We start from the raw sequence: 25155 nt of genomic DNA, 5'->3' as shown, positions 1-25155 counted from the left end.
TGAAATATAAGACTTTTTAAGACTGTTTAAGGACAAATAAAATAAAAATTTAAGACCACTTTCGCAATATAAAAAAGCATATTAATTAATAAGCTGGTGAATACAAAACCACTGAGACTACCTGAATGTCTCTGGACATGTTTTTTGTTTTTATAATTTATTGTGCATTTATGTGTTAATAAGTTAATACAACATTAAAACTCTAAATGAAATCATAAAGAATGCATGTAGCCTAAAATATGTAGCCTATATTGTGACCCTTCTTTTTAGTCACTTGCTTTCCAGCAAGACATGACGCATTAGACCAATGCTTTGGCAATGTCACCGCTTATGTCAAACAGGGAAGTGGTGGAAAAACCATGCATAAAAAATTCTTGGATTATGTTTTTGAAAAATTATTCCAAGGGCTCTAGTTGACTGCTGTCAAGATCATCAACAGAGCTAACTAGATTGAGGAGATCATTTCAACTCACAACTTTGCAGCATAAATTTATAGCGAACAAGATTACATGTTTGTTATTAACTCATATCATTATAGTAACTGTATCGCTAAGAACATGTTTGTAATTATGATGGTTTTGTGTCATACTTTTGTTTAATCATCTAATCTGTCATATCTAACACAACAATCAGAGGGCTTTCTGCTATCACTTACTGCACATGCGCTGACATTTTTGTAAATAAGAAGATTTGTTTACACAGTAACGCCATTTTTTATTTTTAATGGGAATGGAAATGAGGCTGTGAGGGATAGACTTATCATTTGTTCAATGGCATGCATGGTGTAAATATGTAAAAAGCTCCAATATCACATCTGATTTTCCACAGCTCATGTTGACTGGGGTTTCTTGTCTACTGACTGTCCTTGAAAATATATTTTTTCAATGATTTGTACACAGAACGATCCAAAAACATCTCATCGAAGAGACTGTAAGTCTATCCCGCACAGCCTTGTTGTCATTGTTATTAAAAATCATGGATACCGCTGCTGTTAATAAGGTCTAGCATGTGCTGAATAACATTTACCTTAAACAAATACTTTAACATGTAGTTAGTGAAGCTCATTCATCACTGCTCATCCTTGAGTCAGTATGAATTTTTCTCTGCCATGGAACAAAAAAAAGGAGATGTTAAGATGTCACCTACTCTTCAACATGCTTTACGTTAACAGTCCTTTTGGAGTGAACTATGTGTGGAGTTTACTACAAAAATTGCTGGTTTTATAAGTCAGACAATTTTGCGACAGGTAGGTGTTGGTTTATGGCCCTCCCCATTTATTTGTATGGTATCCGCACACTTTGACTAACTGTCGAAACAAGCTAGTTCACCATTGCGCTCTCTGCTACTGGTACAGCCGCAGAGGTCAGTATTTCAGTATAAAAGAATCTCTGACAGAATCACTTTTCAGGTCCAAAGGGGAATAGGATTTTGCATCAAACTGCCACGGTACTACAGACCTCTCACTGCTCATCTACACAAAGGAACACCAAAAGAGCAAGAGCTCTTGGAATTGATGACAAAACTGCAGGGTTTTATGCACGAGTGGATTTTGGAAAAGTTCTGGATTACTTCTTGCATTGTAATATCATCCCTGCACTACACTGCATGCCCTGTGGCACTGTTTGTACAGCAGCATCAAAAATAAATAAAAGAAGGAACAAAACCATGAAAGAGGCAAGAAAAAAATGGCTTCCATTAGTTACAGAGCATATTAACTCTGCGTAAATGATGAAATAGGACCAAATGATTATCTGTTCGTTGGCATTTTGGCAAGTCTGAGAATTTGAAGTTAATGAAACAAGACCCCAAATATGCTTTCATGAGAGAGAGAAAGAGAGAAAGAGAGAGAGAGAGAGAGTGACAGAGAGATAGATAGAGAGAGGGGGAGAGAGAGATTTTAATTCTATTTTTATTGTTATTTGTTACTGTTTTATTATTATTATGTGTCTTGTCATTGTCTGTTTTGTGTATTAATACTTTGGCAATATTGTTTGAAAACACAATCATGATACTACTTTAAATTTAAATTGAATTGAGAGAGAGAGAGAGAGAGAGAGAGAGAGAGAGAGAGAGAGAGAATGACTATACTATGAACTACACTACACCCGACACTATGACTACCTCGGTCTAAACATTTGTGCTTCAGGGGGTTTTGGTCTGGCAGTGAATGCACTAAAAGAGAAAGCTAGAAGAGTATTCTATGCTGTTAAGGGAAAATTTACCCAAGTTGACATTCCTGTAACAATCTGGTGTAAGATCTTTGATAGTATTATAATGCCTATTGCTCTGTATGGATGTGAGGTTTGGGGTCCACTCTGTCTGGCAGATTACCCAAGATGGGACAAACACCCCACAGAATCCCTGCATGCAGAATTCTGTAGAAACATTCTAAGAGTTCAGAGAAGAACACCTACTAATGCATGCCGGGCCGAACTAGGCAGATTCCCCCTTATTATACATATTGAAAAATGATCCCTCAAATTTTGGACACACCTAAATTCAAGTTTCCCTAACACACTGCAACATGAAGCCTTAAAAATCCAAGAGCTGAAGCCTAAACCCAGTTCCCTTTGTCAGCTGGCTCTGAAACTCACAAACCCACTAACAACTAACAAACACCAGTTTCAGACCAGCACGGCTGAACAAAACCAAATCAGAATAAACCAAATCATAAAAGAAAGCAAAAATTAATATTTGGACCATTGGGAAAATGAAAGTAAAAACCAAAGCAAATTGGAATGTTATCAGACCCTAAACAGAACATATAATCTGGCAGAATATCTGCACACTGTAAGAGATCCAAAACAGAGACGGATCCTCACCAAATACAGACTCAGTGATCACAGTCTGAACATAGAAAAATGTTCAGACTGTGATCAAATACAGACCAAAATACAGACTCAGTGATCACAGTCTGAACATAGACTGAACATCACCAAATACAGACTCAGTGATCACAGTCTGAACATAGAAAAATGTTCAGACTGTGATCAAATACAGACCAAAATACAGACTCAGTGATCACAGTCTGAACATAGACTGAACATCACCAAATACAGACTCAGTGATCACAGTCTGAACATAGACAAACATGGCTTCCAAAGGAAGAACGAGTCTGTGCTCACCGTGACACGGGTGAAGTCGAGACAGAGACACACTTTCTCCTTCACTGTGACAAATTTACAGAGGTGAGAGAGAGATACCTCCACAAACTCTCAAACCTCATGCCACAGTTTTCCAGTTCAGCAGAAACAGATCAGATGCTGGTGTTTCTGAGGGAGGACCATCATGCATCATTTGCAGCTAAATTCATTTTTGAGCTCCACACCCTCAGAAACCAATTACTGCCTTAATGTTCTTCATTCACAATACTTTTATTTTCTTATGTTCATAATGTCCTGTTAAATGTATATTTTATTTTACATTGTATAGTGTAAATTGTTATTATAGTTTTTATTTTATTTGATTCATTACCTGGCACCTTATTTTAATTCTGTCTTATCATTTTTATTTGTCTTGTCATTATCTGTTTTGTGTATTAATGCTTTGGCAATATTGTATGTAAACACAATAATGCCAATAAAGTACTTTTAAACAGAAAATAGAGAGAGAGAGAGAGAGAGAGAGAGAGAGAGAGAGAGAGAGAGAGAGAGAGAGAGAGAGAGATGAACATGCAAAGAAAGCTACAAGATGAAGAAGTGAGAACTGAACTACCAAAATGAGCAGTTGAGGGCTGGAAAATAGATAACATATGTTAAAATGAAGAGTGAAAAGTTTGAGGAAGAGGCAGCGACCGCTCCAAGCACAGCCATCGGTGTACGGATATGTGAGGCTGTGAGCTCCACACCTGTGAGGGACTACTGGAAAATATGAGTTTTCTCCAGCCCAGCAACCACCTGGGCAACCAAACAGGGGCTCAGCCCAGACAATTAAACCATTACACAAACACTGGCCAGCCAATGAGAGGAGATTAACAGAAAGTGACAGTAACTCGGCTCTGCTTATTCAAATATTTTTTTGGATTCAGTAGCATGCAAAACAGTTTTCTTGGTGAAAACCCACTTTTATACCCATTAATATAATATGCTTCCAAACGAGTGACTTTAAAAGTGATGTAAGCTATTTCAGTGTTCTGGAATTTTCACGAGACTGAGCCGTTAAATTAACCGCGCTCTCTCTTTCCAAAACCCCGCCCTCCAAAGATTACATTGTGATCGAAACCGAGCAGTAGAGCAGCATTGTGTTCCCATGGCTGTCAAATGCAACAGCAGCACAATAGTGCCCTCAACTGACAAATAATATAAATCTGAATATGGCATTAAAGGTGCACTCAGTAACTATTTGGACTTACAGTGACACCTAGCGGTGTGGATGTAGCGTTATTCAAAATCAATAGTTTTCAGTTACAGATGCCATTGTAGAAATTCACTATTCACCATCAGCCATGATTTATTTAATCCAAGAGTGAAAGAATCCAGTAAAAGAAGGTAACTGAGATTAAGTGAGCAGTATTCAGCTGGTCATGAGATTCTAAAATGGCAGCCCCCATGAGAGCACTCCTGCCCATATACAAAAATGTGTCCATGGGCTGCGGCCTCTGCTTTCTGCCTGTCAATCATTTCGCACTTTCTCATGGGTTGTAGTTGAAGCAGATCATTGAAGTTAATTTTTTTTATCCATTAAAAAATTGTTCTACTGTAGATACGAATTGTCATTTTGAAACATATGTATAAAATCATGACCACACATCAGATGAGGACTCTAGTCATATCAGTAACCTTATAAAAGCTGTTTTATTCTATATGGGGCAGGGGCTGCTATTTTAGGATCTCATGGCCGGCTGTTTACAGAGCCTAGTGCTGTCACAGAGGCAGGTGAGATATCTCAGTACACTTATTTAATTAATATCTTTCAGGGAGTTTTTTTTTTTTTTGCATACTTCCCCATGAAAAGAAAATCACTTACAGCACCTTTAAGTTGGAATTTGTAGTGCTAGAATGTTTTTTATTTGCATTAATTAATGTATTAATTAAAATGATCACCTAAAGAATTCAATCATCCATTCTGCTGCACTTGTTTTAATATAGCAAACAGCTCTGGCTATAATGTCAGTGTCAAATTATGACATGCCATGCAGGACAATTAGTGCACAAGTGGAAGCTACACAGAAACGAGACAAAACTCTTCTGTAAAAATGTCCAAAGTGCACAGTTCAGCTCTGAAAAAGGGTACTGAAGAAATGTCCAAATTGGGGCGAAAATAGATTGGCCTCTGAGGGTGCACAAGAAAATAATTGTAATGAAAGTTCAAATTTACAGTGATTTATTGATAAATAAAAACATTCACATTACAAGCATTCAGGTGAAACTCGAAAAATTAGAATATCGTGCAAAAGTTCATTAATTTCAGTAATTCAACTTAAAAGGTGAAACTAATATATTATATAGACTCATTACAAGCAAAGTAAGATATTTCAAGCCTTTATTTGATATAATTTTGATGAGTATGGCTTACAGCTTATGAAAACCCCAAATTCAGAATCTCAGAAAATTAGAATATTGTGAAAAGGTTCAGTATTGTAGGCTCAAAGTGTCACACTCTAATCAGCTAAACACCTGCAAAGGGTTCCTGAACTTTCATTAATAGAAAGTTAAGTGGAAGGGAAAAGTGTGGAAGAAAAAGGTGCACAAGCAGCAGGGATGACCGTAGCCTGGAGAGGATTGTCAGGAAAAGGCCATTCAAATGTGTGGGGAGCTTCACAAGGAGTGGACTGAGGCTGGAGTTACTGCATCAAGAGCCACCACACACAGACGGGTCCTGGACATGGGCTTCAAATGTCAAACGTCTTACCTGGGCTAAAGAAAAAAAGAACTGGTCTGTTGCTCAGTGGTCCAAAGTCCTCTTTTCTGATGAGAGCAAATTTTGCATCTCATTTGGAAACCAAGGTCCCAGAGTCTGGAGGAAGAATGGAGAGGCACACAATCCAAGATGCTTGAAGTCCAGTGTGAAGTTTCCACAGTCTGTGTTGGTTTGGGGAGCCATGTCATCAGCTGGTGTTGGTCCACTGTGCTTTATTAAGTCCAGAGTCAACACAGCCCTCTACCGGGACATTTTAGAGCACTTCATGCTTCCTTCAGCAGACAAGCTTTATGGAGATGCTGACTTCATTTTCCAGCAGGACTTGGCACCTGCCCACACTGCCAAAAGTACCAAAACCTGGTTCAATGACCATGGTATTACTGTGCTTGATTGGCCAGCAAACTCGCCTGACCTGAACCCCATAGAGAATCTATGAGGCATTGCCAAGAGAAAGATGAGAGACATGAGACCAAACAATGCAGAAGAGCTGAAGGCCACTATTGAAGCATCTTGGTCTTCCATAACACCTCAGCAGTGCCACAGGCTGATAGCATCCATGCCACGCCGCATTGAGGCAGTAATTAATGCAAAAGGGGCCCAAACCAAGTACTGAGTACATATGCATGATTATACTTTTCAGAGGGCCGACATTTCTGTATTTAAAATCCTTTTTTATTGATTTCATGTAATATTCTAATTTTCTGAGATTCTGAATTTGGGGTTTTCATAAGCTGTAAGCCATAATCATCAAAATTATATCAAATAAAGGCTTGAAATATCTTACTTTGCTTGTAATGAGTCTATATTATATATTAGTTTCACCTTTTAAGTTGAATTACTGAAATTAATGAACTTTTGCACGATATTCTAATTTTTCGAGTTTCACCTGTATGTTGAAGCTCAAAATTGATGTTCCTCTCATCTTATGATATTAAACACTTCTTTTGTCAAACAGTTATGGCAATTTTCATAATTTCATAGTTTCATTGGTGTACTGCAATGATTAGAAATCCATTACATTTGTATGAACAGGTGTGACAAGTTTAACATTTTACATCCACGATTTAACCATCCCCACCTCACTTACTCTGTTCATGAGTGCACTTTATGATTATTATGGAACAGAGCATGTTGCAGGAATCATGACTTAAAAGGCATTCACACGCTTACATATTTCTTGGAGAGGAGATAAGGTATGAAGAGACTCAAGAGTAATTGCTCCCTTGCAAAGTGAAGGAACTTGGGGTCACAAATAAATTTTTCATTCAGCACGTACAGTGGCTTTATGTCCAAACATTTCAAACTTGCAGGGAGTGTAGTTAGGCAAAAAAAAAAAAAAAAAAAGAAGCCGTTTATGGAGAACTGAGTCGGGTCCCAGAGGAATTAAACTTTAAGTAGACACCTAACTTTTTGGCATCTCTTTATCATCTGTGTGGTATGGAGCATGGATGTGATAGCTATTCTTTGCTTTCTTGATCTAAAGAGACTGTCATTTAACATTCTAAAATGAGAATTCGCTAATGTAACAGTATAAGGACGGGCAAGGAGGAGGCAGGAAACGGCTGAACAGTCAAAGTAATATTTAATGTCAAATTAAAACAAAGACACAAAACACAAATGGCAGCTGCATGTGTGTCTCTCTCTCTCTCTCTCTCTCTCTCTCTCTCTCTCTCTCTCTCTCTCTCTCTCTCCTGAATTGCCACATCCAGCTGTCTTTATCCCTCTCCTCGGCTGATTAGCCCAATTGGGGACCGGGCATGCGTAGTAAAGGCCCGGCACCGCCCTCCTCCTCATCACAGCCACCATCATTCAGACACCAAATCCCTTTAAGGTGGTTAATACAAAATGAAATAAGGGAGAAATTGAGCACATTAAGCTATCCACTAATATAGACAGCAGTTATTTACTCCATTGCATTATGCAACTGTCTTTTGCACGGTTGTCTCAAATACATAAACCTGTAAAGGTCACACTAGCATACTGTACTCAGTGCAAGGGGTGGAAACTTCCTGTGTGTTGTGATCCATAATAATTATCTCCAGTCCATATTAACTGTGGCACAGATGAGCTGAATAGAAGCTTGTATTATAGTAGCTTGTAACCCTCAGTATTGTTAAAAGAAAGATGGAAAGACTGAGGAAAAAGGTGCAGGTGGAGAAGATATCAGCAAATATGACCATCTCCGAGCATCACGTCACCCCAGGGTGCCTCACTCCCAGCAAGGCGTGACATTCAGTGGGCGGGTGAGCCACTCAGCACCCCTCTCTTGCTGGGTACTCACAAGTTCAGCCATTTCGAAACGCCCGGAGGGTGGCCCTGGCCTCAGCAGCCCCTCAGCACAAACTGCCCTTTTACTGAGAGGATGTGCTGATACCACACGTCTTCAGCCATGCCAGTCCGAACTTTAAAACATTCTTTATTCATGGGGGGACGAAGTGTAGGCTCCTCAAAGAACAAAACATGTATCCATTTCCAATGATTAATGGCTAACACTGGCATAAATAACTGGATGTATGGGGCCCTGACACTGCAATGTGATGATCTGATAAATAAGACATGACAAGATGTCATCCAATCATTTAATTAGGGCAATAATAAGAAATTAACTTGAGGCACAGTGTTCTACAACTCACATTTATACAGTTTTTCTGTAACAAGAAAACAATAGTGAAGTCATTTTGGTGTTTGTGTTTCTTTGACTAGTCGCACTGTACTGCCATCTGGGGAGGAGGGCAGGGGCGACTATTAATTGCTTTCCAGCACAGATCACATCTGTTGCTGGGTGAGTGTTCAGCAGATGATGTCTCCGGTGAGACTGAACCGATCCCTGTTAGTAGGTGAGCAGAGGCCCATAATGTCGGTGGATCAAATAACAGTTCTTCTCAGGCTCTGAGAAGGTCCTCTCTCCCACTGTGCAATGGTAGACCTAAAGAGATCGTCTGCTTGCCAATTGTATGATGACCACTTTATATGCAGCGCTCATTGATTCACATTAAGAGCTATCTCTCAGACAGTGCTCTGGTAAATAATTGAGAGGGTCTGCTGTCACATAGTGTTCCTCTGCGCTACTGGGACCAAATTAAATTTGAAGATCCCGTCCACCAGAGGGGAGACAACTTTGTGGGAGCAAGCTGAGGGAATTGAGATGGGCATTATTATGAGTAAATTAGAGGGGCCAATAAACCTTTGCCAGAAATAGGCAGGGTGGTAGGAGGGGGTGGGGGTGGTGATTGGGGAGCAAGAGAAATGCAAAATTATTTTAAGTAGAACATTATCTATGATCAAAACAGATTAAAAAAGCAGGCAGGCTTCGGTGGGAGAGACACTTTAGTGGAGGGACTTGAAAGTGAAGGGATCTGGTCTAGATGTAGTGGTGGTGGTGTGCTTATTAACGTTTCTGAGAATGGCTGGCTGTCTGAAGTGTTAAAAAAAGGATTTCCTATCTATTAGAGCTTAATAGATAGAGAGATGACAGGGCTGGGCTCAAAGTTACTGGAGGCTACACTCATTTAGATTGCTATGCTATGGGCTATGCTCATTTAACCAGGATCGGGGATCCATATGGACTGAAGGTTAAAAGACCCATTGACAGTTTTCCAATTAGCATCCTGAAAGAAATCCTGCAAGATTGCCAAATGCAGGCAGAAAAATAAGGTTTAACTTTTTGTTTCAGAATGAGGTGTCAATAAAGTTACAGATGAAAGGTTTCAGTAAGAGAAAAATGGAAAGATTGGCACTCGGAAAGAGGAATAAACGGAAGAGGACTGACCTGACAGGGTTGCTGGTCAAGGACACACGGAGGGACTCCAGGCAGTTGAGCAGTTTGTCTTCGGAGATACCAGAGCGCAATTCATGCACGTATTCCTGTGATGAGAGTGTACATTCGTGCTTGCTGTTCCTCAGTCCACCCTGGGGAAACAAGACACATTAAGGGATCAGCCACTGCACCGCTGAGCTTTACACCCTGTTAGGCCTGTCACATGTTAATTACAACAACTGTATTAGACTTAATCATTGAAAGTCTCTGGAATAACTAGCTATGAGTCGCTTGCCCCTATTTGCCTCTAGGACATGGGGAGCCCATGGCGAGAGAGAAGTAGGCTATTATAATTAAAGAATTTACGCACCTACATTTCAATCTAAATCTTGATGTAATCCTTCCTCATGATCACGCAGCATGACTTCAACTAAATGGAAGGTTAAACAAAAAGTTAAAATGTGATGAGACTGCACTATACCCAACAGACTCGTGCAGCGCATGCAAGCCATTCACACATCACGAGCCAGCAGCGCGTCACTTTCTGTTAATCGTGCGAGTAAATGTGCCCACTTTGCATCAGTCAGGCTGCGCAGATAACAGCCTACATTCCATGTTTCAATTGTTTCTTTTTGCTTTCAAAACACCACAATTAACTCTTGAGATTTCCAACCCAGCATATAGGAAATCCTCCTTAACCCAGGTCATACTCAAAATTACATTAAACGATTAAAAAGAGAAAACATAAACCCACATTGAGGGGTTCAAAAATCTTTTTAAGGCTATTCAAAATGTTTATTAAACCAGGAAATAAAGTTTTAGGATTTTGCAGGTGCGATTCACCAAAAAGGGCTAAATCGTTGATCGGCTTATGATGTGCAAATGGCATGCATGCGCAGTGTGACTCTCATCAAACTTTAAAGCATTTAGCCTCCCATTCAGCTGATGAAAACATGTTGTGTGAACATGAGGAAGGATTACATCAAGATGTAGATTGGAATACAGGTGTGAAAAACGTGCATTTGCTTGCGTGCCCTTGACGGGATTTTGCATAGTTATTGACCAGTAAAATAAAAATGTCACTGCATGTCAAAAAGGTTGCCTGCCCTTGCTCTAGGAGAAGCAAATGCCAATCTAAGAAGAACTTTGCATGCAAACAGCTTTCAAAGATCTATTTCAGATTATATTTTTCCCATCCTCATGGTGGCAGTAAATGAGCAAAAGCATGGCAGAAATTCAGAGGGTGTCCATTTCAATTATCTGATGACGGCTGAAAATAGTAGGAGGGGGATGTAGTTACAAGCACCTGATTTGTGTATGTGCCCCAATGTTCCCAGCAGTATCCCAGTCTCCAGCAGGTGAGAATGATTACTAACGCTCCATAACTGCAGACTCACTTCCTCCCTAAATCAGCATATTTCCCACCCACAGCATTGACTGACACAGAGCTACCAGCTAGACTATACAGCAGGAGCTGCCTCATGCTAATCTCAAAATAAAAAGTTTAATGGGGAAATGCTCCCACACACAAACTAGTTTTTTATAATTTCATATTTTTGGGCTGTATCTCTTTTGAGCTTTAGTAGTTGAACTTTCTGTAGTTATGTTCACCCTCCTGCTGGGAGTACTATCAAATATGGATAAAATATATTAATATACATCTTAATACACAGCTCTTTTTTGTACACGAGTGACAGCTGGATTATATAACTTAAGTGAAAACCTGGAAGACAGCAAGTCTGGTCTAAATGTGCAGTATGAACTGAACAGCAGTCGACAACTAGCTGTTTGTCACAATATAAGCACAAAAATAACTCTGTTGTATTATTATACAAATTAAAAAATTTATTACATTGCAGAGTTTAGGGGTATTGTGTGGTAGGAGAACGAGAAACTCATGTTAAGTGCTTAAGAAACTGATGTTTTCTTCACCGTTAAACTTAATTGGACAAAAACTGAACTGGAGAATTTATGACCGCATATCTAAGAGGATAACTGCAGCAATGTCCAGAAATAGTGAACAGTTTAGAAAATCACACAAAAAGGGTATATTATATTATAACTGCTGTATATTAAAAAATATATATATTTTACTTTGGTTTACAGGCATTCTTCAAGATCAATACAAGTTAGAGAAGGGTTTGACTTGGCTACTTTTTATAGAAACTGTAATTGATCTGCTCCTGTCTGCACAGTATAATTTTAGTCACACCTGTTGTTACAAAGAGAGAGGTCACAGGAGCAGGATCTAAACGCAGCTTAAAGTATTTAATAAAATAAACAAAGATAAGATTAACAGGGTAAACACAGAAACAGTGAGAACATGAAAGATGGGAATGGGTCAAGAACAGGAGGTTGACAAGGACTGAACAGAAATCAGGACATTATATACAAAAAGACTAACGAGTTAATGAAACACATGTGAGGAACAATGGGGAACAGCTGGAGGTGATCAGAGCAGGGAATTATGGGAAGTGTAGTCCGGGGGAACAGATGACAGAGGCAAAACACAGGGCAGAAAACAGAGAATCGTAACACCTGTCAGTATATATTGTGACAATCCCAACCCCAGGCTGTGTGTGCAAAAACTCTCTCATATATTGCTGTAATAAATGCAATAATGATCTGTTTGACAAACCTTAATTATGGTCCACTCTTTACCCACATGTTGTATCCTTCCAAATTGTGTCACTTTGGACAAAAGTGTCTGCTAAATGAATAAAAGTAAATATACATTTGTATTTACTTATTTATTTACTTAGTCATTGTTTTAATTTAATTATGTATTTATTTATTTATAATGTATTAATTTCTTTGCATGGAGGAGAGCCTTTGGTCAAACAAAGGTATCAAAAATACCCATAAACAGGCCTACATGGTTTTTTTTAATGATGTTTCTGCATGCTTAAATCAGCTTTGGTTGAAGCTGCCAAGGTCGTGGATTTTCTGTGACTAGTCTTTACTCTCATGCAGGAGGCAAACGGAGTGAAGACTGTCAATCTGTTACATCAATAAAAACCTTCTCAATAAAACCCCTTGGGCAAAAGAATCGAAAGTGTGCCATACTCCTGCTTTACACCTACTTCTTATTCTTGTAATTTTCACTGCATTTATTTATTTAATTTTATCTCTCTCTCTTATCCATCATCCATGTGTTACTTCTTTTTTTATGTGTTTTTATGTCTGTACATTCTGGGGGAAAAAACGAGTCAAAGGCAAGGGAAGAGAAGAGGGCGACAGAGAGTGGGTGGGCTGTCAAAGTCACCCTTGTAGACGGGGGGGATGAATTAATGCAGACAGAAGAGTATGTAGGGTAGTATTGAGAAAGTATTAGCAATTGTTTCGCTGATATGAATTCACTAAAATGTTGTCGTCTCAGGATTTGGCTTCCCCAGCAGGCAGGCTGCACTAATAGGCAGTCTTGAAGGAATAAACAGGGCATATCTGTGTGCCAAAGTCCCATTCTCCTCTGTCTAGGCACAGTGAACAGAAACTCTGTCACAGCAACAGAGCTGGTTTTTATAGCAACAGGAAAATAAATGAGCCATTACTACAGGAAGCTAGGGGGCTGCAATATGGATTGTGTGTGTTGAGTCTGCAGAACATGTTGTAAACATGGCAGAGATTGCAGTGATTTACTCTGGTGTGATCAGCAGGTGTTAGTATTTAGTTTAAGCAGTTGGTTGGTGGTTGAGCTGGTGGCGACATGACGAGTTGTTAGGCAATAAAAGCAGCCTTGATGTTGACTGGCCGCTGTGAATCTGCAATGACCTTGTGTATTCTGGTACCATCGTGTGCAAACAACATGCATGGATACACAGAGTTTCAATAAGAACGGTACTCTGCAAGACCCAACTGTTCTCTAAATTGATGGTGTCTCAGTTCTTACGGCTCAGTCATTTTCTCTGACCTCTCTCTTTTCTTGCAAATAAGAAAAACTTGTTCTCCCCAACCCATCCCAAAGAAATAAGCTGCTCAGGTTGAAACGACGAGGCTCTTTCTTCTCAGGCAGATCCTCATTCTTGAATATGTCATGATCTGGATCTGACTAAGGATCACTCAGTTTATCTGTCTCTTTAGTTTAATCTGAAGGACCCTAATATGACTGGTATACTACCTGCCAGATAGAAGTAATGGGGTGTGTGTTAGAGAGAGGTTATTACTTCCCTCATTACTGTCTCTAACTTTACTTGCCCCTGGCTTTTCCCAGACATGCTAGCTCAAATTCAGCCACTGAACCACAGGCTGCCATCCATCTCACTATGAGAACAACCTTATAAGAGCTGCACAGCTGTTAAGTATCATTATATTTAATGATTATATTATATCCTTGGGTTGGAAAAGCATTAAGTATCCATACATTTCTTTTGTTTATCTTGTAATTCCTAATTTCTCTTTTTCACAGTCACTTTAAAAAAAACGCTCCAATGTTCTAGCTTAGACAAAGGCTATGCTCATACAGTCAGTGTTTGGGATTGACAACCATATTTACTAACAGGTGTGAGTCTTGAAATGTCCTGTTCATACAACAGCTTACAGTAGTGTTTCGAATACTGTCTGAATGAACGAACAACCAAAGTCACAACCGTATTCTAACTGCTAAAAATAGTGACAGCGGCTAAATTAAATATCAAAGACGGCGACATCCAAAACAACGGTATGTCTTTTCACAATTGACAGCGCATTCTTAAATTAACGGCTCCAAACAAGGTGCGAGTTCATCCATGAGATCATAATAAACCGACAGTGGCTTTGAACGCTTTTTAACCATGTGCAGAGCGCAGCTTTTGTATCGTGCGTCGTGCGTCGCGTGCCAAAGTGCAGCCAGTGGAAGACAGCGGATGAATCTTCGGATGACAAGCAGCTAATATATCCATCTCTGTTAGTTAACGAAAACCCACATGAAACACTCAAGACATATGCGTGTACAATGCAGCGTGGCTCTCTCACATTATATGCCGTGACAGACAACTAGTTGTCCAGTACGGTTCTGTTCACACAGCACAGGTTTGCCAAGAATGTGGTTGTGAGACCTGAAAATTTGCGGCTGTCAGTTTGGTTATAGATTCACTCTCATAAATAACCGAACTGTGTGTGAACATAACCATATTAAAAAAAGGACTGACATCCATATTCTGCTGCTGTATGAACGTGGCCTTTTGCCATTGATCAATGATACAGTCATGCAACATTAGCTCTACATAAACTGAACTAACCCTTGAAACGTTGGTGTGACTTGTCCTGCACAACTTGGAAACTAATACATTAAATTTTGTTGCATGTTGAGAAAACTTGCTATTAAAATGGGCAAATAAATCCCATAGACATAGACACTGAAGGTGAGACTCAAGCCATACAGTATCTAGAGACCAGTATATAAAACAGTATGTTTACATGCACTTTAACATTTAGATTTCAGTCAGACTGAAACAATAATTTGTCTTTTTAAAAGGCATGTTAACACATTTGTCTGACTGAAATTGTATCAGTACTTTTTTTTTTCCAAGTCAGACAAAATAATTACAATCATAGCTCAGTTAAATGGACCACAATTGGCCTTTGTGTTGAGCGCATGTTCCGATAGAAAGGTGACTTGTGGTGTGTATTTAAAGCAGCATATTTTTCATCCTTCAAATATTTTATTACGAATTGTGCCATATATACTTGAACCGAGAGATAAAGAGGGCAGCTTTACTACACAAAACATGCATGTGTAACTGTACATGTATAAACTACTGAACTATTGTAAGGATGAGGTAGGCTAAGAGGATTCAATTTGTGGACATTTATTAGAGGGATTGAACAAACAATCCAAACACAATTCATTAAACATAGTCAGGTCACAGGCTTTGGTCAAAACACAGATCAATCGGTCCCACAGGCAAACAAATACAAAACAGTTATCCAGAGATGTGAATCCAGCAAATGTAAGTAATGGTCATAACAGTAGTCAGAAACAATGGTAGAGAATAAATGCTTGGTAAGAAAGATAACAGGCAATACTTCACAAAGTGATACTGTGAGCACATGGCTTGTATATATGGTGAATGAGCAAACAGGAACTGATGTGGCAGGAACAGGAAGTGACAGAGTTCAATATTCAAGTGAGGGCTCCCTCTGGTGGACGGGAGCCTGTTCAGACGTTAAAACTATAGATAAAGACTTGGGGGTGGGCTTTGACTTAGGCCAGTAAGCACCCACATAGCAACCACCCACAACACTCTAGCAACAACCTAGCAATGCCCTAGCAACATGATAGCAAGTTTTACAGGAACAATCAGCATTGTATCGTTTTTCTTCAGCCAAAAAAAAAAAAAAAAAAAAGATCTAGTGTGAATGTTTTGTAATAGAAATCACAGGATTTTCAGTATTATGAAAGCCCAAATATACGACACATTGTTTTTACAGCATACTAAATAATTAATAGCAGGTGTGAAAATGCTCTTTTTATTTCTTTCCTCACCAAAAACAGGCAGAACACTTATAAAATATAGTATAATTCACTCTAGAAAAGACTGGTTTCTGGTTTAACTATCCATTGCCCTTTCCTTTGGAAACCAAAGAGGCCATAATATGCAATTTAATGACCCTGGCCAGCTCAATCCATTGGGATGATATCAACATTACATGAGACCACACTAATCATGCAGACAGCCACATCCACAGGTTCACTGTAATTGGGTTTCTGCATCTGGCTGGAGAGAACATGGGGAAAGAGTCTGTATGCAGGTCCAAAGAAATGCTTAAGCAAGAAAGAGAAAGCACAGGGAATGAGAAAGAAAAATAAAAAGAAAGAGAGGGAGATAAGAAAGAGGGACCAACCAACAAATGGGGTGAATGCTGGAGAGATAAAAAAAAAATAACTGAAAAGAGAGAGAGAGAAAATAGAATGAGGGCTCAACAGTGAAAAGACCAATACAGTCTGTTGACCAAGCACAAAGTGTTCATCTCAGAGTCGTATTGAATCCTTGTTTGTCAATAACAGCATTTCCTGCCAGAGACAATAGTGCAGGGAACAATTAATCCAGCAAGCTTGTCAATTTCACTTTGGGACGGGGACAAAAGCTGGTCATATATATAAATCTTTGTGTGTGTGTGTGTGTGTGTGTGTGTGTGTGTGTGTGTGTGTGTGTGTGTTTCTCCTTTACTGTAAAGCACTCTTGGCACGATCTGATGTGTGAGAGTATAACTATCGCAGGGACCGGGCAAGCCAGCTGGTTTTGTCTATACCTCTGCATGCTACACCCATTGATAATGAAACAGCAGCAAACTGACAGGCTGGATAGGGACCAACTCTTGGTTTATAACATCCTGAATGATGTAAGTCATATGGTTTGGGAACAAGATGAGTTAATTTATGAGTTAATTCATTTTTTTATTTGTTGGTGAACTATCCCTTTAATCAGTCTTCTACCCACTTGATGAGCCAGAGTAATCTGGGTCTAGATCTGGATCTAGATCAGCAGTCTCCCATCTGTTTTCAGTCAGATATGTGTATAGAACACATGATTACGAGCTGATGGAGGTGAGTGATAGCAGTGCATTGCACATTGTGAATGTAATTTATTTCAGTGTGAGGTCACTGCACCAGAATAATTCTGTTAAATTAGGGTTCATAAGTGGGAGTCAGTTTAATAGGAACTAAACAGATAACCTGCTGCTGATAAACCTATGACTATGTCTCTTCCACACTTCATGTGAGTCTCAACAAATCTCAATAACAGCAGTGAGGTACCATCAAAGTAAAAGAAGTGGGTTTAACCAATGTCCACCCATAAGCATGACATTTAGATATACATGCCATATTAAAACCTTGACAATTGTGAGGATTTGACTTAATGGAATGTTCTGGGTTCGATACAATCGATTTTTAGAATGAGAAAATATTTCTTAGTCTTTCCTTAATATGAATGGCACAGATGTTGAGGCTCCAAAATGAGTTGTTTAAAAAGCAGTTTATTGTGCAACCAAAATCCCAATAATAACCAGAAAAGATTCTGTGTATAACGTGGAACTTTTAACTATAAACAAGCCCAAAATACACCGGGGAATTCTTTTTTCAAAATGACAGGTGTGTCCCAAACTGCACACATCTGAACTATTTTACATAATTTTGTAAGTAGTGCAAGTAGCATGTTTACATTGAAAATGAGACAAAAAGAAGTGTACAATGAGTACCCGGATGATGCAGTTTTTCAACCATCAAAACATGTGGAATGTGCACTCATGCATATGCAGCTTTCTGTACATAGTGGAAGTTACCAGCTGTGATGTTATCTGGCGTAATGGAGAATATGACTGTGATGAGGAGGAGGGCATGGCCAGGCTGTAAGTGTGCGTGCCTGGTGCTGATTGGCCAAATCAGTATGACTGAACTCAATCTCTTAGAGAGATAAGAGGAGGAGTCAGAGTGCTGGAGAGTGAGAGACACACAAACGGAGCTGTGTGTGTGTGTGTGTGTGTGTGTGTGTGTGTATATGTCGTCATATTATGTTCCAGTACAGTACTTTAAGTTGTAATTAAAATCTTGTTGAGTGTTAATTCGGTTCATGCTTCCTGCTTTACCAATGAATGAGAGGATTGTATGCCACACTGGTGGCGAAACCCGGGACTGGAGGAATATATGGCATCAAAGAGCCCTCGCCGTGGACGGAGGTTTGCAACGTCGAGGGTGTCTGATGGTGCGGTGGTACTAGAGTGATTAGCCTGAAGGCCGAGGAGCCCATTGCCATCCGCCAGGCAACAAAGGATCCTTTGTCATCCACCAGGGTGCGGGGGAGCTCGCTGCCGTTTGCCAGGGACTAGAGGAGCTACTGTCGGTTGCTAGAGGGAGGAGGAGCTACTACCATCCACCAGGGGGAAGCCACTGACGTCTGCCAGGAGGCAGATGAGATAGCTGCCATCCGCCAGGAGGCAAGGTCCAGTGTCATCGCCCGCCGTTGCAGAGAATTTCTACCCAGCTGGCCGAGGACCAAATGGCGTGGTCATGAACCTGAGTTTTTTTTTATTTTTTCTCTCACTCTCTGTCTCTCCAGCCCCCTTTTCCTCTCCCCTCCCATCATCCTACCCAGGTACCCAAGAGGTGGGGAAAACCAGCCAGTGACATAGCGGAAGGGGCAACTCCTCCCCTGCAGGAAGGAAGGGAGGGATGGGGAGTAACTCAGTCCGGAGCATTCCCCTGTGTGAATCGAGCGGTGAGGGTAAGTGATGAGGAGAAGAGTGTGGCCGGGCTGTAAGTGTAAGCACCTGGTGCTGAGCGGCCGAATCAGCAGGAGAGAGATAAGAGCAGTCGTGAGTCCTGGAGAGAGAGAGACATACACATGGAGCTGTGTGTGTGTGTGTGTGTGTGTGTGTGTGTGTCGTCATGTTGTTATGTTCCAATTCAGTGTTTTAAATTGTAATTAAAGTCTTGTTGAGTGTCAATCCGATTCCTGCTTCCTCATTTACTGACAAACGAGAGGCTTGTCTGCCACAATGACAACTAGCGAAACTTCTGTGAAGATAAGACCTTACAAAAGTGAGTTAAACGATTTACCGTCATACCATGCTGTGTGAATATGTATATTATTGAGATATAAGTGTTGAACTGAGGGTGGATAGCATGCTAAAGCTAGTGGCAACACAAGTGGCTTGGGTTTGAAACATCACTTCCGTAAGTTTTTAAACGGCAAACACATCAGTGTAGTAAAAAAAAAAACTGTGTTCGATTTGGGACGACACTACACTTTGAAAATTCATACAATACATGGTTGAGTGCATAGCGTATAGTGTGCCATTTGGGACACAGCTAAAGACTTGGTAATTACCAAATGAAGCTTTTTATAGCCTATATATTCATCAAATTAAGATATTAAAAAAAAAAAAAAAATTAAAAAAAAAAAAAAATATATATATATATATATATATATATATATATATATATATATATATATATATATATATATACACACTCACCTAAAGGATTATTAGGAACACCATACTAATACTGTGTTTGACCCCCTTTCGCCTTCAGAACTGCCTTAATTCTACGTGGCATTGATTCAACAAGGTGCTGAAAGCATTCTTTAGAAATGTTGGCCCATATTGATAGGATAGCATCTTGCAGTTGATGGAGATTTGTGGGATGCACATCCAGGGCACGAAGCTCCTGTTCCACCACATCCCAAAGATGCTCTATTGGGTTGAGATCTAGTGACTGTGGGGGCCATTTTAGTGCAGTGAACACATTGTCATGTTCAAGAAACCAATTTGAAATGATTCAAGCTTTGTGACATGGTGCATTATCCTGCTGGAAGTAGCCATCAGAGGATGGGTACATGGTGGACATAAAGGGATGGACATGGTCAGAAACAATGCTCAGGTAGGCCGTGGCATTTAAACGATGCCCAATTGGCACTAAGGGGCCTAAAGTGTGCCAAGAAAACATCCCCCACACCATTACACCACCACCACCACCAGCCTGCACAGTGATAACAAGGCATGATGGATCCATGTTCTCATTCTGTTTACGCCAAATTCTGACTCTACCATCTGAATGTCTCAACAGAAATCGAGACTCATCAGACCAGGCAACATTTTTCCAGTCTTCAACTGTCCAATTTTGGTGAGTTCTTGCAAATTGTAGCCTCATTTCCTATTTGTAGTGGAGATGAGTGGTACCCGGTGGGGTCTTCTGCTGTTGTAGCCCATCCGCCTCAAGGTTGTGCGTGTTGTGGCTTCACAAATGCTTTGCTGCATACCTCGGTTGTAACGAGTGGTTATTTCAGGCAAAGTTGCTCTTCTATCAGCTTGAATCAGTCGGCCCATTCTCCTCTGACCTCTAGCATCAACAAGGCATTTTTGCCCACAGGACTGCCGCATACTGGATGTTTTTCCTTTTCACACCATTCTTTGTAAACCCTAGAAATGGTTGTGCGTGAAAATCCCAGTAACTGAGCAGATTGTGAAATACTCAGACCGGCCCGTCTGGCACCAACAACCATGCCACGCTCAAAATTGCTTAAATCACCTTTCTTTCCCATTCTGACAGTCAGTTTGGAGTTCAGGAGATTGTCTTGACCAGGACCACACCCCTAAATGCATTGAAGCAACTGCCATGTGATTGGTTGATTAGATAATTGCATTAATGAGAAATTGAACAGGTGTTCCTAATAATCCTTTAGGTGAGTGTATATATACTGTATATATACATATAAAGCAAGGAGGCTTGCAAACCTGACTCAGATACAACAGTTCTATCTGGAGAAATGGGCCAAAATTCCAGCAACTTATTGTGAGAAGCATGTGGAAGGCTACCCAAAATGTTTGACCCAAGTTAAGCAATATAAAGGCAATGTTACCAAATACTAACAAAATGTAAGTACATTTCTGACCCACTGGGAAATTTCACATTCACACTCTACTATTACTCTGACATTTCACATTCTTTAAATAAAATAGTGATCCTAACTGACTTAAGACAAGGAATGTTTTTTATGTTTAAATGTCATGAATTGTGAAAAACTGAGTTTAAATGTACTTGGCTAAAGTGTATGTAAACTTCTGACTTCAACTGTATACATATATATATGCATATATATATTTCCTACATGATGGAGAAAAAAACTATCGACAACAATCGACATGGATTTTTCAGAAAACTGATGGTTCCAAAAAGCAACTATCGGCACTGATTAATTGGTAAAACAGATTTATCGGTCTACCTCTATTATGTTGAAGTCCTGTGGCTATACTTTTGAAACAGCATCTGTTTTGATGTTTATGGACTTGCTTAATTAACTTCTATTGTAAGTGCATTACCAAATTTGAGCTGCTTTTTTGTTTTAGTTTTTTCGAGAAAGGAATCAAAATAATAGTTTAAGGTAATCAACATTACGCCACAAATTATTTAATAGAGCTTAATTTGAACTGAATCCAAAACATTCCTTTAACAACTCAAAAAGCAAAAACCAAGTAAAGCAAAAATCCACAGAGAAAGCAGATATGCACTCTATGAAACAGCAGGATATTACCTTGAAATAATCTTTTGTGAGTTCAGTGTCTTGTGCGAATTAAATTATATTAATATTCGGATGCCTCTATAAACACCCAAAATGATTGGTGATAATGGGGTTTTTAATTACCTCTTCTTTGTACGTGATTAATGAAAATTACTCGAGTGCCCCACTGATCTTTCAGAAAAATAATACAGATATAATCGTTGCAATTAGTGCACAAGAAGCCATATCAAAGCCAAGTGGTTGCGAATGGTTTATTCCATAATTTACTGCTCATTAGCGCTTGATTGACAGTCTTATTGAGGGGGAGCAGGCACCTTCTCCATAGGACAACAAGCAGACCCACAAAACAGAGGCTTGCGCAAAAGCACACACATAAACAAAAACACATCCCATTCTCTGAAGTTTCCAGAGGCTCTCTGGTTTAAAGGGTCAGCAGAAAACAGCATCAGTGGAGATGGATGGACAATAGCACCCATAGTGAGACCCAGAGAGTTTTTTGTTTTACAGTAATGCATTTACAATGAAAGTCTAAGGGACAAGGCATTGCACTAGAATAAAGATTAAAGTACACACTGTTTTGGAAGTATAGCCACAGGATCTAAACATACACATTAAAATCACACTTGTGGGATATATTTGCATACTGAACTTATCTATGCAAAGTTGTTTCCAATCTTTCACCTCATGTCATGACCATGTATGGTCAGTGGTAGCTTTTGCACAATATGCACAAAGATAACAGAAGAGAATGATGTGATATGATGGATTATGTTGGTAACACATCACCACCAAAAAAGATAATTCACCTAGAAAAGTATTCCCATGGATAAAATGAACATTTATAAACCATTACAGCTCAAATAAGACATATTTTTGTACAGAAAAATTCATACAGGCATTCATATTAATAAAATAAAAAATAAGAGAAGCATATTTTTTTCCTTTAAACCCTCTGGAATTACTGTAAAGGTGACTTTTATTTGTTTTTAAAAAGAAAGACGTGGCAAAATTATTTTCTGTGGTAATCGAAAGCACGCCAAAGTTGATGTCAATAGAGTTTAAGTTGTATTTAACCCTGTAACGTTCCTTTAAATGCATCTGCTTCTTTGCTAAAGACATGCAGGCCACAACCACTAAGCTGACTCAACACTAGCAGTGTGTTGTTTCACTTTAAAATGGAACCAATCCAACAACAAATCACATCAGATCCTCCACCCGCACATTATGGCACCGACGTTCACTCCTCTGAAAGCAGTCAGCAGTACAGCGCAGGCAGAAAAAAGAAAAAACAATGCAAAAGCACAGCGCTTGCAAAACTTTCTGAATCACAATTTCATGTTCATAGGTGAAAACACAGGTCTTGGGCATTGTGCCAAGTCATCTGAGGATGCCAAACAAAATGATGGCTACATGTTGATTAAAAAGGGCTCCCTGAAAAGCTTCCTACAATAGAAGGTGGCATAGCATGATGAGATTACAGCATTTTTCCTGTTATTCCATAGCAAACACTAATACCTTATAAATTCAGTTTAATAGCCCCATAGCTGTGAAGGCCTCTAGGACTGAACTAGAAAAAATGCAGAAGGCTGGTAAACTACACAAGGAAAGATGGCTGTACAGTGCATACAAGTCAGCAAAGGTCTTTTCAGAAAAAAAGCACAACTTTATTCTTGACTGGTACATAATGAACTCGCAATTTTGTCAAATTATAGGCAATATGACTCTATAGAGCTTTATCTCCATATGAAGAGACCATATCCCTTTTTATAAATATCAGGAAGCCAATTATGCAGGGAAATAATTGGCAAAAGATTATAATGTTTCAGAGTTCCAAGTATGCATTAACCTTAATTACTGTAGCCCTCAATACACTGATGTAAAATGCTTATGACTTGTTGAAGTAAAAGCAATTTTTTTTTTTTTAGCTACTGGGTAAATAAATGCTTTTCAAAGCAACAGATCAGAGGTCATAAGAACATGGTCAGGTTGGTGGTTTTTACTTATACTGTAGATGAAAGCTGGAATGTCCAAATACAAAGTCCTCAGCTGAAGACTTCAATGGTGTCAAGAATGGACTCCTCAAGTGCACATCACCTCAGAAGGCTTTTATTTTTACATAGAAGAAACGACCCTTGAAGGCTCGTAGTAGCTCACTTTAGCCGAACTTCAAAAAGACACAATCTTTGTCTCGTTTGTGATAGCTTTGATCCTCCTGACATTTACAGGACAGCTAAACACAAACACACACACATACCGTAAATACAAAATGCACTCAGAGACATACAGTGCAAATGGACAAACAATCCACTGGTCTATAGCCAATTTTCCGCCCTCTGGCTGAATTGTTCTCATTACGAATCTGTGCCGTTTGGGCTCATTAGCATGGTTACAGGTTTGTTTTCCACTGTGAATAGACTGACTGAGCAAGAGATTAATCATGAGTTGCCACAAACTGAAGGCACTCTACAAGCACAGCTGAGTATGGTTAGCTAATCGTGTTGAGAAATCCGTTAACAGTTTGTAATCATACAGAGCCACACCGTACTCAAGTGGAAATGCTACTGGAAACCCTAACTCACCGTGCTCAGAACCATTCGGCCCGATGGATATAATGGAATACAACCACAATCACTCCAAAATTTTCACAACCAGGAACAGTGTAAAATGATCATATGTGAGTTATACACAAACCATGTGGAAACGCACTAATACTGCAACCAAACAGTAGGGAATTCTGTAAATCAAATAAAATGACAAAAATGAATCAGACAGTCATGTCAATACAAAATCTACAAAATCATAACAGTTTTGAATTATGTTATTGACCATGATCGACTCTATTTAATCTCACTGAGCACTTTATTAGGAACACTATACTAATACTGGGTAGGGCCTCTATTTGCTCTCAAAACAACTTCAATGTTCATGGCATGAATTCCACAAGATGTTAGAAAAATTCCTTTGAGATTCTGGTCCATGCTGACATGATTGCATCATGCAATTTCTGCAGATTTGTCAGCTGCACATTCATGTTGTGAATCTCCCCTTCTACCACATCGCAAAGGTGTTATACTGGGTTCAGATCCAGTGACTGGGAAGGTCACTAAAGAACAGTGAACTCATTGTCATGTTCATGAAACCAGTTTGAGACGACATTTCCTTTGTGACATGGTGCATTTTCATGCTGGAAGTAGCCATTAGAAGATGGGTAAATTGTGGCCATGCAGGGATGCACATGTTCAGCAACAATAATCAAAAAGGCATTCAAACGATGACTGATTGATATTAACAGGCCAAAAATGTGCCAAAAAAAAAAACATTCCCCACAACATTACACCACCCCTACCAGCCTGGAGTGTTGACACAAGGCAGGTTGGTTCCATGGATTCATGCTGTTGCCGTCAAGTTCTGACCCTACCATCTGTGTGTCTCAGCAGAGATCGAGATTCATCAGACCAGGCTACGTATTTCCAGTCTTCAAATTTCCAGTTTTGGTGAGCCTGTGCCCACTGCAGCCTCAGTTTTCTATTCTTGGCTGAC

The 25155-nt window shown here is 39.5% G+C and overlaps 1 protein-coding gene across 8 annotated transcripts in view; it reads right to left on the bottom strand.

The window, feature by feature from the left end:
* Window positions 1-25155, bottom strand: part of diaph2 (diaphanous-related formin 2) — a 559041-nt gene that overhangs the window by 414121 nt on the left and 119765 nt on the right. For all 8 annotated transcript variants that reach the window (XM_052154718.1, XM_052154723.1, XM_052154724.1 and 5 more), the window contains one exon: window positions 9629-9768. In XM_052154718.1, coding sequence (XP_052010678.1) covers window positions 9629-9768 — 140 coding nt within the window. The remainder of the gene's footprint in view (window positions 1-9628; window positions 9769-25155) is intronic.

This window comes from Xyrauchen texanus, chromosome 23, assembly GCF_025860055.1.
Source record: "Xyrauchen texanus isolate HMW12.3.18 chromosome 23, RBS_HiC_50CHRs, whole genome shotgun sequence".
Lineage (NCBI taxonomy): Eukaryota > Metazoa > Chordata > Actinopteri > Cypriniformes > Catostomidae > Xyrauchen > Xyrauchen texanus.
The sequence above is the reverse complement of the archived record's forward strand: the minus strand, read 5'-3'. Positions and strand labels throughout refer to the sequence as shown.